Source organism: Vespula pensylvanica, chromosome 6, assembly GCF_014466175.1.
Source record: "Vespula pensylvanica isolate Volc-1 chromosome 6, ASM1446617v1, whole genome shotgun sequence".
NCBI lineage: Eukaryota > Metazoa > Arthropoda > Insecta > Hymenoptera > Vespidae > Vespula > Vespula pensylvanica.
In genome coordinates, this window is record NC_057690.1 from 6,243,405 (window position 1) to 6,262,881 (window position 19,477).

General features: G+C 38.3%; 1 protein-coding gene across 7 annotated transcripts in view; it reads left to right on the forward strand.

Annotated features, from left to right (window-relative positions):
- The window catches only part of LOC122630282 (latrophilin Cirl-like), a 247,514-nt gene that overhangs the window by 100,041 nt on the left and 127,996 nt on the right, over positions 1-19,477 (forward strand). For all 7 annotated transcript variants that reach the window (XM_043814623.1, XM_043814624.1, XM_043814628.1 and 4 more), the window contains one exon: positions 8,989-9,114. In XM_043814623.1, the coding sequence (XP_043670558.1) occupies positions 9,018-9,114 (97 nt within the window). In that variant the 5' untranslated portion in view covers positions 8,989-9,017. The remainder of the gene's footprint in view (positions 1-8,988; positions 9,115-19,477) is intronic.

The following is a 19,477-nucleotide window of genomic DNA, read 5'->3' on the forward strand; positions in this document are numbered from 1 at the left end:
GCGTTATTGTTAGTCCGCGAGAAATTCAATAAAATAGTACGTTCTATTGTGATTTCATTAAATTAGATTTGTCTAGAAATCTCGAGAGCTTGCTAAAAGGGACGATATGCTGATATCGTTTCAAAATTTACAGCATCGATCCTATGATCACAATGGAAGATATCTTTTCGTTACAATCGACGATATCTCCCCTTTCTCTCCCTCTCTTTCTCTGCCAAAAAGAGTATTACATCTTCGAGAGGGATAAAGAAGAAAAAAAAAAACAAATAAAAAGATCTATAAGGATCGTAAGAAACGTTTTTCGCACGACTGCCACCGCGAGTTAGGCATGCAAACTCGGACTCGATCATCATCGTCGTGGCTTTCTCGATCGTTTCGATGTTTCTTTTTTTGCTTGCTATGTTACTTTTTATCTTCTCTCGAATTATTCCGAGAGAGGAGTGGAAGAGCGAGGCTTCGAACATACTGCAGCCAAATTTGAATCATGGGGAATAAGAGGAAACGTCAAAAGAAAGAGAAAGACAGACAGAGAAAGAGAGAAAGGGAGAGAGAGAGAGAGAGAGAACCCGAGGTGAGTTCGATCCATTACGTTCGAGAATCGACGCCATGGTGCAGAGGAGAACGCGCGATTCCATTTGCCAATCGCAAATCAAAACCACAAGCCGATGTTAACCGCAACGTTGGGTATATATTACATCCATCGAAATACCACCATGATATCGGCTCGTATCTTTTGGACTTTAAAATCGACGTCGATGCGATGGAATCATTTGAACTCTCTTCGTCTTTTCCAGTGTCGTTTGTCGTTGATGGCTCAACGGAAATGTTTTTCTAATGATCGATAAACAATCGTGGAAGCTAGACGATAATTTTCCGAAGTCAAAGCTTTTTCTTTTTCTATTTCTTTTCTTTCGGTTTTTTTTTTGTTTTTTTACTCGTCACTTTCTTTCTCTTTTATAGCTTTTCTTTATTTTTATTGAGATTAGATTACTTCAGAATGATTTATATTTATCGATTCGATAGTTTCTCTTCGTATTGTACGTTCCTCTGTTCTTAACGATACATCGTTGGCCGAGATATTAGACGAGAAATAGGAAAAGTTTTTCTTTCGAGACGACCGAACTCTCTTCCTCTTTTGGTTCGAGTAAGAAATAATGCGAATCTTCCACTCTCTTTCTCTTCCTTTTCTTCTTTTTAATACTACTAGGATGAAGATCATTGTGGTAACGTAGAGATAAAACGATTGAGATAGAAATGGACAAAGTAAATAAGTAGGTAGGTATATCATAAAATCGTGAAGACTATCCTCTCTCTCTCTCTTTCTCTCTCTCTCTCTCTCTCTCTTTCTCTATCGACGATAGCAAGCCGCAAGGCAAAAGTTCACATTCTAATCTCTTTTAATGTTCATAGGTTACATAGCTCGCAATAAAGAATCTCAGTATAGGACGGTAATAAAATTCTTACTTTAATTTTTCTTTTAAGCTCATACGATTAATTCAGGAAGTTGGAATATAGTGATTAGGATATATGATGCTGTAAGCAGAAAAGAAACGATATAGCGTGTTAGTGTACGGTAGATCTGTAAATCTCGAGTACTACGAAACAAATACATAGATACGTAGATATGTACATACATATGTAGGTATCGTGAGAAAAGAGGAGAAACGAGATTTTCTTCGTACAGCGAACTTTTCCTTGCCGCGCGATTCGTTTAAAAAATGCAAATGTCATGCTAATCGAGTTTCCCTTGTATTCGCTTTCGTTCGTTCCTCGAGAAAAAAAGATGAAGATGAATATGAAGAGAGAGAGAGAGAAAGAAAGAAAAAAATTCGTTGAAGTGCTCCAAACCTCGGCAACGATCTATGCGTTGTAGAAGCCTCGTGCTTTTCCTTCTCTCTCTCTCTCTCTCTTATTCTTTTTTTATCTTTCTTCCGACCATGTAATCGGGCAGGGAAAGAGCCCATTACCAGATGGCTTTGTTACGCTAGTGGTACTGTCTGAGAATTAATAACCCTACCACGCTCACGACGTGTATCGCATTCTCCCTTCGACTTTGTCCTTCCATCTCTCACCCTTTCACTCTCTTTCTCTCTCTCTCTCTCTCTCTCTCTCACTTTTGATTTTTGTTTCAGTCTTTTCTTTGTGCTTGCGCCATGCGTAAGCGAGTTCACCGAATTATTTGTCGTTAAAGGTGACTCGATACGCGCCTTTCGGTTCTTATCTTATCAGCCGATCGGATTGTGTCGCTTGTTGTAAAACAGGAGGGAAAAAGAGAGAAAGAGAGAGAGAGAAAAAAAAGAATTATGAGAATTGGGGGAGAAGAAAAAAAAGGTTGGAAAGTAGAATAGGGTGGAAAAAGGGAACAGAAAGGGACAGAGAATGCTTTTCATTAGAGGTGCAGCACAAAATGTTCGCGTTGGTAGGCCCGCAAGAGAAGGGATACTCGATGGATGGGGGAGACTTCGACGCCCGGCATATCTCGAAATGAGAAAGAGGCAAGGAGATGGAACGATTGTGAAAAAGAAAAATTATTTTCTGTACGTAGTAGTTAAGTATCATGCTGAATTATAATTTTGAATCGCATTTTGAATCGACAAACCTTTCAAGCTTGATGCAAGGGTATTCTATAACTTTTAACTAATTTATATTTTATAATATAATTATTAAATCTCTTTGTCAATTGATAGGAAATCTTTTAAATAAATATTATACTTTGTTCTCGTTGATTAATATGTAATAATATTCAAAGGAGATGTCAATCGAAGAAAAATACAAACTTCGATTTACATTCATCGTTCAATCGAATAACGCAGTGAGCTCAATCGAAGCTCGAAATTTTCAATTACGAACGCTTCATTAATATTAATGCTGAACGATTATCTCGGACGATTATTGTTATCGCTTGGCGATTAACGAACGAATTTATGCGCTCCAGCGCGTGTGCCCGTCGGGCATGAGAGATGGTGCTTTGAAAGCGGAAGAACATGGTAACGCTGTACGAACAAAGACACGGTTTGTTCGGTTTCGATCATTTATCGTATATCATGTTCGGTGATATATACATGAAAAAAAAAAAAAAAGAAAAAATCTGAAAAGATTTGTGGAAAGATTCGCGAGGTAAAACAACGAACGAATGATAGAGAACGGCGACAAAAGGAGAGGAGAGTAAATAAGAAAGAAGAAAACAATCTACGAAAGTAATTCGACGTTTCTCGAGAGACGTTTTCTTGAGAGAAGGAAGATTTTCGAGGTGGCTTTAACCGTTGGTACTCTCGTTGTTGGCAGAGCAGATGACTGCTCGTGTCACTGGAGGCTCTTCTTCGTGTTGTCTCCTTTTTCTTCCTCTTCTATCTTGCTCTTTCCCTCTCTTTCTTTCTCTCTCTCTCCATATATCTATCTATCTATCTATCTTTTCATTTACTTTCTCTTTTTCACTACAGTAGCCGCCACTATCCGATGGAAATCTGCCACCGAGGTAAAGGCCGAGGGGAGCCATAGGTGTGAGAAAAGAAAGAGAGAGAGAGAGAGAGAGAGAGAGAGAGAGAGAGAGCGAAAAAAGAAAGAAAGAAAGAAAGAGATGGAAAGAGAAAAGGTAGAGGAAGAACAAGCCTCTGTGAAAAGAGGAGGATTCCACGACGGAAGACGATCCTCACTTTTGAGCCCCGTATACCCACCGGACTTTATCTTCCTCTTCCTTGAGATTTATCGACGTTGCCCGAGCCGTAGCGAGTACCACTCTTCTCTCCCTCCCTTCCACCCTCTAGTCCCTACCGTACGCACGCCGTAATAACGAATAATGTCTAGCAGTTAGAGACCCTCTCGTCTCTCTCGGTCTTAAGTGAAAAGCAAGCCCTCGTTCCGTGGAGGATCCTAAACCAAGATCATCGCACGTAGTTACTCGAGAGGAGGAGTACGAAACTCCGCTCGGATAAAAATTCTTTTTTTTTTCTAGCTTGTCTGTATAATACCTATAGCGGTTGTGTACGACTTCATTCTTTGTCCTTTGTTTATTTATTTTTTCTTATTCTTTTTCTTTCTTTTCTTTTCTTTTCTTTTCTTTCTTTCTTTTTTTTTTACGTCTTATTAAAGCGAGTGAAGAAAGTCGAATAACATAGTGGACGAGTAAGTAAACGCAAGAAGAAAGGAAGAAAAGTGAAGGACACTGACAAAGATAAAAGTGACAAGGAGAAGATGGCATAGTCGAGCGTGTCCAGCGATACTCGAGAAGAAGATATATACGCTATATATTTCTATATATTTTCTTATATATATGTATATATATACATATATATACACATATATGATATAGAATAGAGTGGGAGTGGCTCGCTTCAATCTATCGATGTTCGAGCATTTCGAACGTATCTCAACGAAAACTTGGAAGGAGCGGTTAGGGTGGGTAAGGGGGCTTTCGACGAAAGGATAAAAGATTTGAGATACGTAGACGAATATGTATAGGTATATACCTGTACATCTTATATATAAAATATATATGTATATATATATACATCGAGTGTTCCACATAAAGTGTCACAAAGATGTAACAAAATTCTTACTTCGTTCCATTTAAGATTGAAACAACTTTCTTTAATAATTATGAAAGATTGTGAACGATTGTAGGAGAATTTATTTTTTGATATTAAACGATTCAATTCAATTGATTGTTAAAATAGTGACAATAACATTGTGTCCGCCCCTTCATATTGTAGACAAATAACAGATAGTACCTATGTCGTATATCATCCTCGTTGACATTGAAGTGGGAAAATGTCGATTGTAATTTCGAAAATTCTGTCGTATCATTTGGGCATTCGAAGTGCATCGCTTTACTTTTCTTCGTTTTTTCTCTTTTTTTTTTGTTTTCCTTTTAGTCCTTTGGTACTCTATACTACAAGAACGATGACGGAGAGGAAATTTCGAAATCCGATTAGACCACGGTTACTTACTCGTTCGTGAGTAATACCCGCGTGAGGTTACGTAGCACACACACACACACACACACACTTACACAGAAATGGAGAGAGAAAGAGAGAGAGAGGGAGAGAGAGACAGTAGAGGTACCGTCGTTACTTTTCTCTAAGACAGGGTTGGCATTGGGTGTGCGTGTCGTTCACGTTTAACCCTTCGCCATCGACGGCGTTCGATCTATTTACGTCGTTCGGTGAGAAGGGAATGGATGCTTCAAATGTGAGCACCAAAGCCACACGAACCTAAGAAATTTTTGGAGAGCTTCGCGTGCTTCGAAAACTCGACATGATATTATATTATCGTTGGCCTGTGGGATCGTCTTTCGATCGATTCTTTCTTAAAATCTGCAAGAAATGAATAAAACTTAATTTCGTCGATTTGATGAAATGATACGAATACATTTCAATTTTTTTAGTTTTTCCCCTCTTATTCATCTTTAAATCGAAGTGATAATAATGTTGATAATGTCATACCGTTAATATACGATCAGCGTAAACCTAGTTATTTATCACGGCCGCGTATTTCCAATATCGATGACGCGGCCCGATATTGTCACGAGCGAATATTACTACTTTATTTACCAGCGATATGAGACTCAAATGAGCAACCCGTATAGCATCGCATTAGTATATTAGCACTGTATTAATGTTCGATCAATAATGCAAGAATAGTAGGATATATTTGGATCGAACACGAACGAGGAAACCTCTTTTAGTACGATTAAAAATTTTCATTGAAGGAAAACCGAAGTGTATTGATATTATTTTAATATATAGTTATACTTTTTAACCATTTCACTGTTTACATCTATTCTTTTGAAAATAGATGAAAGAAATAAGAAAAAGGGACGAGTTAGATGAGGTTCGTTACATTTACTCGAGTATGCTTCGAGTATGAACTAAATATATATATATATATATATATATATATATATATATATATATATATATAGTAAGCTTTAAACTTCTCTTTCTCTTTCTTCGAGCATCGTCGAGACTCCAACTTCCGAGATGGGAATCTCATTGTCGTCGGTCTCTTATCGCGATTATCGGCGCGTACAAACGTGCTGTGCGATTACCAACGTTTCCTCTCTTGGCTCGCCAACGGAGAGAAAGGCGAAATGAAAGAGGCAGCGACCGAGATAGAGGTAGATAGATAGAGCGAAAGAGAGAGAGAGAGAGAGAGACAGAAAAGGAGAAGGAGAAAGAAAGAAAGAAAGAAAGAATGAAAGAGAGAAAGAGAGGGGAGAGAGAGATAGAGATAGAGAAAGAGAAAGAAAGAGAAAGAAAGAACTAGAGAAGACTGTCCGGTTACATCGATGAAAGGAGAATCGTGCACTGCCGATTCTATTCGCGCGATGGACGCAGAGATACAAGATTAGGAAGCGATACCATCGTCGGATTAATTATGCGTAATGCGTCGAAGCTGAGCGAGTGTGCGGGCACACGCGTTTGAAAACGAAGATGCATTTTGCAACGAAATGCTGAATCGGCTGGTACGATGATAGGACGTAGACCATTACAGATACCACTATGTGACCGCCATTGCTACTATTACAACTACTAACACCATCGTCGTCGTTGCTGCAATGCACTCAGTGCAACTCGCGTAGACCGAGAACGAGCGGTGCATTCAATTATCATTGTTAACTCGTACGGTTTACAGATGTTTCCGCGATAATCACGTTAATCCTGCCGAGCGTATTAACCAGCATCGAATGCCAACGGAGTAACGAGAGAGGCACGGTTTCTCGATACAAACTCGAGAACGAGAGTGCACGACTTAATTAGAGTCGTTGGAAAAATTCGGAATATTGGATGGCCGTTCGATGGTCGTTCGATCCGATCTATCTATCTATTTATCTATCTATCCATCGTAGTGGTAGTAATAATGTTACTTTGGTGTAATACAATGTTCGGATGTATCTCACCGTATCCGTAGAGTCAAGATCAAACGAGTCGAGTCGCCTTTACGAGGGTGTACTATGTACGTCTATTAAGTTGCTGGCCTTCTTTCCGTCTTGTATTACTCGTTTCTAAATAGATTTAATCGTGATACTATCACTTCTAATCTCAGTGATTAGTACAGTTAACTTCCTTTTAGAATCGAATCTCATCGAACAGATAGCTTTTATTTAAAATTGTTAACGATTAAAAATGAATAACGACGACTGATCCCGATTATTTTGAAATAATCTAGCGTACGTGTTAAATTGTTTTAACATAGCAATTGGTATTTCGCATAATTTTTTAGCTTATAGTTATGAAAAGAACTGTGCTCAAATACACGAACGTTTTGTGTTTTAAATTTAGTGAGTATTTGTTCTGTGGCTTGAAATGAGAATCAGCATGTATATTTGAAAACGGCAAAATGAACCACATTTTTTTGATAAGTTCTTTGTATGGATATGTATCTTTATGAAGAATATGGTACCGAGAGTTCCAGTTGCACTTGCGAGGATTAAACCATGGGAGAGAGAAAGAGAGAGGGATACGCGTTGTTTAGAGCGACAACGTGTGATGAAACAAAACGCATTAAAGCAATTTTCCATACTAAATGTGAGGACGACGGATGAGATGTGTTTCTCTATTTTTCTTTCTCTCTCTCTTTCTCTTTCTATCTCTCTTTTTCTGTTTGTCTCTATTTCAATCCTTAGAAGCATTAGCGTAATGTGCTGAGCATGAAAAAAAGAAAAAGAAAAAAAGAAAGAAAGAAAGAAAGAAAGAAAGAAAGGAAGGAAGAAAGAAAACAAAGCTTGGTCGCTCGTGAGTCTTCACGAGTGTATGCACCTCATCATTAATTTTTCGCGGACGCCATCGAGTAGAAATCGTAGGAAAAGAAATAGGAAAAGAAATTTCATGTATGAAAGAGGTCGAGATTTTTAATGGGTTCGTTCGTTGCTTCATCTTGTATATTTCAAAATTCTTTCGGAATAAAAACGCGATCTACGCATTGCGAGATCTGGTCTTGTGCCAGTGAATGAACAAAAAAAAAAAAAAGAAAAAGAAAAAAATAAAAATAAATAAATAAATATATATATTTTTTTTTCTCGCACACACCTCTTTCTCTCTCTCTCTCTCTCTCTCTCTCTCTCTCTCTCTCTCTCTATTTTTCTTTTTTCAAAACTACGTGTGTTGTTTTACCGAAAAAACGATGTTTTCGGCGCGATGGCCCGTGCATTTTCACGATTCGTCGTGTGGTAACGCGCGAAACGTGGGTGCAACGATCGAAGAGAGAAAGGGAAAGAGAAAAAGAAGAGAGAGAAAGAGAGAGAGAGAGAGAGAGAGAGAGAGGGAGGGAGAGGGATGGAAAAGAGGATTCTACGCCAGCGGCGCTCTTTCGCTCTATTTCCATCTCCCTGCGTACGGCGTTCTCTTTATCTTTCTCTCTCTTTCTCTCTCTTCTCTCTCGTTCGCTCATCTTTTCGCTCTCGTGCAAACCAGGGTAGAATGTTTTCATTCGAAGGTATCCTATTGTGCGGCGCTCGGTAAACGCCGAAATGCTGATGCCGAAACTGTTTTCCTTTTTGCCTTCGTTAACCCACATTCACGTATACATTCGACCCACGCCTCTTTTTCCACGTCCTCCTCCTCCCCTTCCCTCCCCAATCCAACCCAAGCCATCCTCCCTTTCTCTTTTTGACACGTACATACACACAAACATAAACACAAACACTTTCATTCCATATCTCTCTACTTGTTTTATTTGTTCGGTTCGGCGGATTAAGCTGATTTATGGCCTTCATCCTTGATGGCAGCTGCGTATTGGTACGAGAAACCATTCCTTTGGACTAATATGCTGGATGATAGTTGATTCGGTTCTTAGATTTTTTAAATCACACGAAAAAATCTTATTAGAGATGTTAAAAATGAAAAGAAAATATTTGAAATTTGTAGAAACATTTGGTATTGAATTATTATTTCTTATTATGGTTTCATAACATTGATAATGATTCATCCAAAAAAATATGAAAAAAGGAAAGCAGCTCGTAATGAAAATATCCTTGTTCTCTTCTTGCAGGCGTAGTCGGAGCTCGAAATCTGAGTGCCATGGAGTGCCGCAAGGGTCGACGGAAAGGTCTGCTCGGTGGGCTGCTCCTTGCATGGCTATTAACCAGCGGTCGTACAGTCGTCGCGCGAAATATAGGTAAGAATCGAGAAACGTTTGCTCGCGTGAGAATCTCGTGGCTTTAAAAGCGATCTAGATTTTCTTCTTGGTTGTACGTAGATAACTGGAAATACGAAGAGGGTAGCACCGAGTATCGGAAATTATGTGCAGGAAAGATAGAAATCGTCGTATCTTCGCCGCTACCTATGCATGTACATGAATTTACCAAGTCGTTACATAGTTCTATAGACCCTGTTGAAACGCGATTGTTGTTTCATTCGATCGACTTTCACACGGGGAAACTAGCTTGCTCGAAAATCGCACGTTGTTCCCGAGGTACGATTATTTTTCGCGACAAAATTTAACTGTACGTGTTATCGCGTCTCGTTGCGAAATAGAAATGCCTCGATCTGATTAAGTTTAAATACTTTCGATAGTTAACAATAATAACTATATTACGATTCGTACAAAATTTGCAAGTAAAATAATTAAGATAATAAATTATAATACTTGAGATGATAGCGAAAAATGTTAATTCCTTTTAATTAGTTCCTACGAGAGACCGGTGCGGTTTGGAGCAAGTTATGTTTCAGTCAATGAACGATTAGATTAGTGTTACGTACATAAGTCTGAAATTATTCAAGAAGATTTTAACGGCTTACTATTTCAGAAAATAACTGTGTATACTTTTTGACGGTAGAGACAGTAATTGTTTCTGGTTTATGGTCCTTCAATCCAATCGCTTCGATGGTAGCCAAGTCTCATCATAAATCGTCTGCATCAAGGAACCTAAGTGTCCTTGGCGCCTTCGATAGTTATATACGAGCTTTTGAAGATTTCCTACGACTATCTCATATGTGCGTTGCACGCTGCGACCTGCTCGGTTATTAACATTGCGCTCGTTAATAATACCATGAAATCAAAGCTTTTAGTTTATTCGATTGTAGATGCAGCATGTAGATAATACTCGTTTCGACCACATCTATGAAAGTGCTAATTATAATATCGTACCGAGTTAGCTATACGCTTTGATATTAATTATTCGGCATGCTTCTCTTTCGAGTTAATATAAATGAGTATGCTTATATTTTTATTATTTCATCGAGAATATTCGAGGATGTTCTTTCAATATTCACGATCGTCGCTTACATATAACTTTTAACGAACTTTTAAATCGATCGATATTCACGTAATAATGATATCGAGCTAGAGAGAATGAGAGAGAGAGAAAAAGGGGAAGCTCGAATAAAATATATAGTATATCGATGACATTGCCTTTGAAACGCTACAAAATTATTGATTTATCGACCGTATCGTAATTACATTTTTCATCATTCTAAGTAATTCAACCGACACCCCCGTTGATTCGATCGACAAGCGAAACCGAGCAAATCTATATAAAGTATGGATAATTAAGCATCGAAAGCTATTATTCGCGTACGTCTCTGTAATTCATTTTCAGGTCGTTAGCTAACTATCGTTTTTAACGAACGGTCATATTATTAGCAGCTCTTGTGGTCGTGCAAACCGATGAGAGCATTATTCTGTATGATATTTCGTTTGGATATCGTATCGAGCGGTCTGTGAAAAAAAAAAGAAATAAATAAATGAAAAGAATAAAAGAACAAGAAATATTTGAGCATTGATTAATAATTAAATAATTATCGAAAGGAGAATGGAATAGATCGATTTATACTTACGAACGATATATTTGTAATAACGTTCGAATTATTAATGATGGATAATCGGCATGAGAGAACTTGTCATAGTATCGATTGATCTAGATCATGTAGGAATCATCGTGACGAACGAAGCTCCGCGTTCAATAGCAATCCTATTGAGTGTCCAATTTGGAAAACGCGTTGGTAGAGACGAGAAGCGGTGAACGATACGAATCCTACGTATTTCCACGAACGCTTTCGGTCAAAACTGTAGCACGACGGGTAATACACCAACGAGAGCTTAACGGCGAAACGTTTATCGAGCTCTACGAGTCCTATCGTTTGGGGGCTATCAACTCTAAAACGTAAAATCGTGGATAAAACCTTCTTCCTTTATCAACGATCATTCCCGATATTCATCGAATACAGGCGAATTTGCGTTGGTTACATCACAATTTAGAAAACTTTCTTTTCACGAAAAAAAAGAAAGAAAAAAAAAGAAAATGAAGAAAAATTTCCTACTAAATCCTTCTTTATGTGTACAATGAATAGATCTTTATTCTTTGTTACCGTTATCATTTGTTATCATGGATAATAAACGTTGATTATTAGGAATATCCTTTATTACAATGTAGGTATTAAAGTATTAAAGGTAGGTATTAAAATGTAGCTAATAAAAGGAATGAAATGTAGATATATGTATATTGTAAGGATAAAGGGTGAAGCTGGATGTAAAACGCAAAAGCGTAAACTTAGGAGCATGTTCATCGAACGATTATTAATGAGCTCAGTCTCGAGGGCGATTTCATCGTGTGTTCGTCAGGGTCGAGGGTCGCGAAAGAGACTCATGTGGGTCTCGAGAGATAAAGAGAGACAAAGTATAAGAGCGTAGAAGAGTGAGAGAGATCGTTCCAATATATCTCTCTCTTTCCCTCTCTTTTTTCCCTCTCTCTTTCTCTTTCACACATATTCTCTTTCTCTCTCTCTCTCTCTCTCTCTTTTTCTATTTCTTCTGCGATTATTATACACTCCGTCGGGTTCAATCCACGAGGATCGTTGGATTTTTCTTCTTTTTTCTTCATTCTCGTCCTCTATCGATATGTGTACCCCTTGCAAACTCACCCACGCGTACGTGCTTCACGTGCATAGATGGGAGAAGAGCCAAACGATAGATACGTCGAAAGGTTTCGAATCGATTCTACAGTATTTCCATCGATCTATCATGAAAATTCTTATTTTCTTTTATTCTCCTAACTTACTTCTATTTATCTATAAAGAGATATTTCTAAAAATATATACAGAAAAATATTTTCATACTTTATCCTTAACATTCTTTTCTCAACTTACTGAAATTCTTCTAGCTAGACTTTTTAAACAATTCTAACCTCGAGCAGCTGGAACCCTTTTAAAAGCCAGTGCCTGTTCGTAGTGTCATGCATCGCTAATCGAATTTTAATCGTGAACGTTGAGTGAGAAACTGAAAGAGAGAAAGAGAGAAAAAGAAAGAGAAAGAGAAAAAGAGAAAGAAAGAAATAGAAGTGGGGGAGAAAGGAACATTTATTTCGAGTAGGTCGTGCCGTACATCTTAGAAAGTGTATAAAGTACCTATTCTCTGCAGATGCGGACCACCTGGGACACTGGTCACGACGCATCCTTCTCCTACTCTTCCTTCTCCTCCTTCTACTTCACCCTTTCTCTACTACGAGATTTATAGGCGAGAGCGAACAGGGGAACAAAAGCCGACGAACGATTTACCGCGGTCTCTTACCGTCGCATGCTTACATTCTGAGCAATTAATATTTATGTAGGACAGATCGGTAATCCTATCTGGTGTCCCGATACAATTTCGAGATGGTATCGGTGTTTCAAACATACTCTAGAGGCGATAATCGCCGAGATTGATAATCCATCTTTCTCGAAACGATTTAAATTAGATTTTTATCAGAAAAAAGATCTCTCTTTCTTCTCTTTTTCTTTCTTTCTTTCTTTTTCCTTATTTATAATTTCATAAATAATCAATTTCCTTTTTTCGATAAGACGTATCGAGATACATTTTTTCATTTCTCTTTCTTGCGAAAGTAGCTCACGATTTAATTGCATTACACGAATTAAGTCCATTCGTACCATTTTCCATTCATGGATCATTAATGAACAAGTTCGTTCGATCTATGGAATAAAAATTCTTCTTCGATTCTCGTAGAAATACTTTTGTATAAGTCATATCGAATATCTAATATTTGTTATAACATTCCAATCTTAATTAACGAATATTACTGTTAACTTCATTTTTTTCTTCTTCATAAATCACTTGATTAGCGTCCCACTTATTTCCACTTAGCAAATTTCCTTTTCCCTATTCCAGATTGCTTCAACCGAACGGAAAATCAGCGACCCATCGATACTATAATAATCGTCCCTTTTTCTTTCCTTTGCAAAACTCTAATCTCTCTTTCTTTCCCTTTCGCGATACCAATGATCCGTGTTCCTAGCCGACGCAAAGTGGATAATCTGATTCCAACGTGCCAGTAGATATTATTACGGGATGGCTAACCGCGGCCTTATTTCCTCTTTCTTCCCATATCGCCTTTACCCATCGTCTCTTCTCTCGTCGTATTTTCAATGAGTTCAATGAGTTTTACGCAATCGGTTAAAGAAAAAGAGGAAGAATAAATTCGACCAAGCGTAAGATTCTTGGAGAAGGGGAAGGTGTCGGTAGAATTAAATCGATATCAAACGAAGAGAGGAAAGCTTTCAACCCGAAGCCGACCTTTCTACTTCGTATGGTGTCGCGAAAATCCATGATATCGTGCGTTCACATGTTCTCTTTCTCTCTCTCTCTCTTCCTCTCGATATCTATCTCTCTATCTCTTCGTCTCACGCACAGAATCTTCTATAAGTGTGAACGTATATTATCTCCTCGTGCATGGGGGCGGGAAGATCTCACAAAGCGTGGAACGTCGCCAAACGAAAATCCTCCTAGAGTCCTTCGCTTCTCTCTATCTATTTTTATTCTTTTTTTATCTCCTTCCTTTCTTTATTTTCTTCCTTCCTTCCTTCCTTCCTTCCTTCCTTCCTTCCTTCCATCCTTACTTACTTCCTTCATGCTTGCCTCCTATCGGCTTGATTTTCTTTCTGCTCGCGTTTTCCAATTCGCACCGTGCGGATCGGTCGCGCGGAAAATAAGAGATTGCCACGATCTTCTCGGACATTGTCGCGGTCGCCCTTGCTTCCTCTCCGAAGAATTCGGAACAGTAAAGAAAAAGAGATAGCGAGAGAAGATATTTCGCTCGTACCACCTGCCTTTCCTCTCGCCTAGTGGAAACGCGAAAGGAGGGAGCGGCTCTAATTTTCGCGACGTTTACTTTTCCATCGTACGTGATCTTGGTTCATGCTCGAAGCTTCCAAAAAAAAATCTTTTCCTCGCCCATTCTTTTTCTCTCTTGTCTGCCACGGTACTCCAAGAGGATTCTCTCGACTTTTTACCATAATTGAAAATCTTCACGGTGAACTCTTCCTAAGGCAGGCCCTTCTACTACTCGGCAAACTCGAACGGATTATCGTTTCTCTTCCTTTCTCTCATCGTGATCGTAGAACGAACGATAGAAATGCTTTTGCTTGAGATAATCGAGAAGCGATCGGATCTTTACGGTCGAAAACTGCTTCGAGCGAAGAAGATGCTAAAGAACAATGAATATAGTAGACTAAATTTTTAAACTTTAGTATTTTTCTTTTTCTTTTTTGTTTTCTTTTTTTATTGAATACCTCGATCGGATCGATCCAACGATTGATATATAATATTTATGAACGCGTAAACCCATCCATAGAAAAATTCAATAACCTTAAAGAAATTTTACGGCAATTGAAGGAAAGAAAAACGAAAAAGACAATAGTATTTTCTTTTAAAAGTAAGAACCGAGACGCGATCGGGAAAATCGATCGAACGTAGTTTCTTTCTTTTCTTCGATCGAAAGAGTAGGTAGCGTAAAGTCTTACAAGAAACGACCATCCGTTTCGTTCCTTATAGGCGGGCCCCTCTGTTACCGTAATGGATTTCCGATTTCGGAGAAGCGCCAATTTTTCAGCTCCCCGTGAAAAATAACTTTGGAATAAGCCGTGCTTTCGACCGATCGCCACCACCGTACCACTTTTCTTCCTTCTCTTTTTCTTTCCTTGTCTCACCTTTCCTTTTTTCTTTCTTCCTCGATCGTTGAGCCTGGCAAGAACGAGAAGGAGCAACCGAACTTATCGCGCTTGACCTCTTCCACCCTCCGGCAGTGCGAGCGTTATCCTATCTCCTTTATCGTCTTCCTCTTTTCTTCAGGCTGCGATCGCCGAAAACAGCAAGAGAACGCGAACGCGAAGCTACGATAAGAAGGCAAAGGTCAAGGAGAACGATGCGATCGTGCGTTTAATGGATTACGTAAAGGCTTTAGTTTCTCAGCCGCATTACCCGTCTTGTTTGGAGTTTTCAAAAGAACGATGAAAGTACATTCTAAAGGAACAATATAATAAGTTAGAAAATAAGTAAAAAAAAAAAAGAAAGACTCGAACGTAACTCGATCGAAATGATTTTTACCGAATAACAATCGTCTCCCCTTTTTCGATGCTCGTTTTTCATTTCTCGCCATTTGTCCTCGATATTCCCGATCATTTTTTTTATCGATCCCTTCGCGGTCGAGATAGCTCCGCTTCTAGTCACCTCGAATCGTTCCGCAAGCGTTTTCGTCCTTTTGGTACCTCTTTTTTTCCTTCTTTCTTTTTTCTTTCTCTTTTTTCTTTCTCTCCTTTTTTTTTTTTTTACTTTCAAATCACGTACTCGTTAATGCGAGCACGAGCGAAGTCGGTACGTTTCGCCACGTGCGATTGCCCTTCGAAAAAGAGAAGAGGAGATAACGAGGGAGAGAGAAGAGCGAGTGGTGGCTCGTCCTGGGGTAATCGCCACTCCTGCTTTTTTTTTCTTTCTGTTCCTTTTTTTTTCATGTTCCGCGTGTTTCGCTTTCGGCCCTTTAAATCCGCGTGAAAGCACTTGGCAAAGTCTGCCGCCGAGCGTGCTTCATACGTACGCTCTCTTCTCCCTTTCGTGTATATGTATAGTATTATTCGGCTTCCCTTTCTCCATATAGTCGAGAAAATTTATATTTTATATCATCGTGATAATCGACGATGATATTAACGATAGATCATAGAATTTGCTCGACGGTATATGCTACGGGTTATTATCGCTTTCAACTATTTTTAGGAATTTCTGCGAAAAAGCAAACTTGTAAAATGTATCCCACGCATGACTCACGCTACCGACTCATTTTTTAACAGTTCCTTTCTTTCTAGATCAAACGGGATATGAAAATGCAAAAGTATCCTCGTCTAGTCGCTTGAACTTTCCCTTCAAGTTTTCCGGGCGCATTAATGCGCGCCAAATTAAACCTCGAGTTCCTTCGTTGGTCGAAAGTTTAAACCGCTTTGTAAAGTCTCTCTCTCTCTCTCTCTCTCTCTCTCTCTCTCTCTCTCTCTCTCTCCCCCTTTCTTTTTCTTTCTTTACTCTTTGCCCGAGGAAAGGCAGGCCTTGCTCGAGAAAGTGTAAAGAGCTTCGAAAAATATTATAGCACAAATTACAGAAAGCTCTGATACTACGACCGGCAATCGCAATGGCGGCGACTCGAATCGCGATCAAAATCGTCATTACTTTTTCTCCCCCTCATCTCATTCTTTCCTTTCGGTCGTTCACCGAGGCATTAATCTCGATCCACCCTTCATTTATATTAACCCCAAGCTCTTTTTTTCTCTCCTTTTTTCTTCCTCCATTAATGTACAACGAACGATTATACCCTTCGATCGTTGTATATTTTCGAAGCAGAATTTTTAATCTAGACATCGGGAAATGCAAATATAAGGGAGATTCTTCATTAAAAGATAGCACGGCCACGATATCTCTTCTTGATTATTCGTAGCGTAGTAACGAGAGTAGGTCCTCAATTCTGAGATCAATTTCGAATATCGATATGAATCGAAATTAATATCTGCCGACTTCGTTACGCTTCGCTAAAAATTTTCAAGTAATTTTTTGTGTAATCACCATGAAGCGAAAAGTATTCTTGTAATTTTTCATGGAAATAGAATATTTCAATTTTGTTTAAAGTTATGCATACCTCATGTTTTTTTTTTTTAAATAGGAATACGTCTATCGATCTGTTATTTTATTTGTAAGTTATTGTTAATTATAGTAACAAATTGTAAGTATTCCCTTTAAACCAATTGCTCGATTAGTTTTAAAATAGTGTTCATTATATTATACATATTTTAATGTTTAAAATTTTTGAAACATTTTTACTGAGGTCCTACAAAATACTAAAGCTGCTCGTGTCAGACACCAAAGGTAGTTGAACTCTCTTATTCCTTTACGTATATATCTTCTTATTATATACTGTATATACCTACATAAGTATTTCTATATTTAGGTACTACATATATGCGGGAGTAACATGGATTATGATTTATGAAGAACTATCAACTGTATCTCGGTCGCATTAATAACGACTAGATGCGTCGTCTGTTTTACTCGTGTCGATTTATTTGTAAATGGTGATATCGTTGCTCACGAACGAATTTCATTTGATTTATTATATTCGATGATTTATTAAACACATCTAGTATTTACCTTTTCGTTGAACATTAGGAGAATTTTTTTTGTAAATATGAACTTTTAATAATCGTTTGTTTCTATCCATGCATTGTAAAATGGATGAATGTTATTAATATAGGAAGAAAAATATGAACACCCATTCACAAATTCGTGATTGGCTGATAAAATATATATCAGTCAAATGAATAAATCATAAAAAACAGAAAAAGTTCCGTATGATAATTATCCACGCGAAAGTTAAAGAATCTATAAATAAATTTAATCGACTTCTTATCGAGCAATTATCACGTAACTGGTTTATGAAACACGAAGCAAGAATTTTTCTTAATATGCCTGAAATAAGCACGTTATTAAGTTTGCAGCAATGTCTTTCGTATGAAAACTGCCATCATCGTAGTGTTATCAGCTAAATTCGACATTTTCCATCGGCTGTGGCACGATCGAACGATTTTACGACGGAATTGCTTTGCGCGTCTTTTCCCATTTACTGCGTCGACTATAATAGGCCGATAACGATCGAGGGTTCGTCGAATGTGTTCAATAGAAAATGGTGACCTTAGTGAACGCGGATAGTAAGGATACTACATGTATGTACGTATATACCAACGAAGCTACCGATCATAAAAGACGAGCTTTTTCCTCGACTCATCCTTTCATATCTCTCTCTCTCTCTCTCTCTCTCTCTCTCTTTCTTTCTTTTTTTCCCATTATGAAATTGATTCGAACGTTCCCAATTCGTACGGCGATAAGCCGTACGAGTACGCGCTTTTTTCGAGACAAAAGGCTCTGTTGTCTTCGATCGTAAAATGGCGAAGGCAAGGCACAGGTGCCACGATCGGAATGCTCATAAAGAAAGAAGAGATGCTCGTTATTGAGGATAACAACCGTTATCGTCTACCTCCGATGTTACCTTAGCATTGTAACGCCTCTCTGTCTCTTTCTCTCTTTCCCTTTCTACTGTCTTTTTCGGATATAAGGAAGAAAATGCAAATCCATTTGGTATCCTTCCAATGTCATTATTTCACACCAAATAATGTACTAAGTGAATCGTTTCGTATTCATTTCGTGGAGGCGTAAAAGTTCCGTTACATTTGCCGCTACTCAGATCGGTATACATACACAAAGAAAGAGACAGGCGCCGATAAACCTCCTTACATGGGACTATCCAATGTAAATGGATATATGTACTTCGTCCGTTCGGTGTTTAGAATGAATTATCGCTTAACGTGATTCGTGCCAAAAGCTCGTTCGTATTCTATCTTGTATTAGTTAATTCTTTTCTCAGACAGGCGTATTTACGTGAAAAAACTCGTGTTTGTTGTGCGTGAGCGTAAGCAAATGTTTGCCTAAGTCAGTATAAATTGATTCATCGAAAAGTTCTCTTTTTATCCTCTTTCTTTCTCTCTCTTTCTTTTCCATCTTTTATCTACGTCTCCTGGGAGAATTCGTAGGTACTAGAAATAGATATACCTAGCTCCGATCAACGCTGAATCTACGAACTTCCTTGCCTCGTATTTATATGCGAGAAAGAAGTCGAAAAGATCGTTCGTGCGAGAAACGATGTAACATGAAGCCAACTGGATAGTAACGTTCGTAGAAATTCTCGACGAATGTCTTCGTTTCGGTGCTTGACTATTAGATAAATAAATTCGTAATACCGTCCCAATGGAGTTTTCTTATTTGATAGCTCCTAAAGGTATTCTCAACTTACCGAGAAAATGTCTCGGCTCGATTCAAAATCCAAGTTTTTTGTATAAAATATGATTTGGTCTTATTTGATCGATCTTCAAATTATGAGATGTTATTAATAAAAAGTAAATGCGATAGAAAAGTTTCATTTGAAAATTATAAATCTTTTGGATGATGAAAACGATGCGGATGTGGATTCAATTTATTTGTATTTACACAAACGAGCACTTTTGTCCTGTTGTCAAAGTGTTCTTGCAAAAAGGAAAAAGAGGGAAACTAGGTAGATTCGTGGAGAAAATAGGTCGACCATGTACGAAGGAGGAAAAAGAGCAAAATGGAATAACAGAGGAAGAGAGAGAGGAAGAGAGAGAGAGAGAGACAGACAGACAGAAAAAGAAAGAGAGACAGAGAG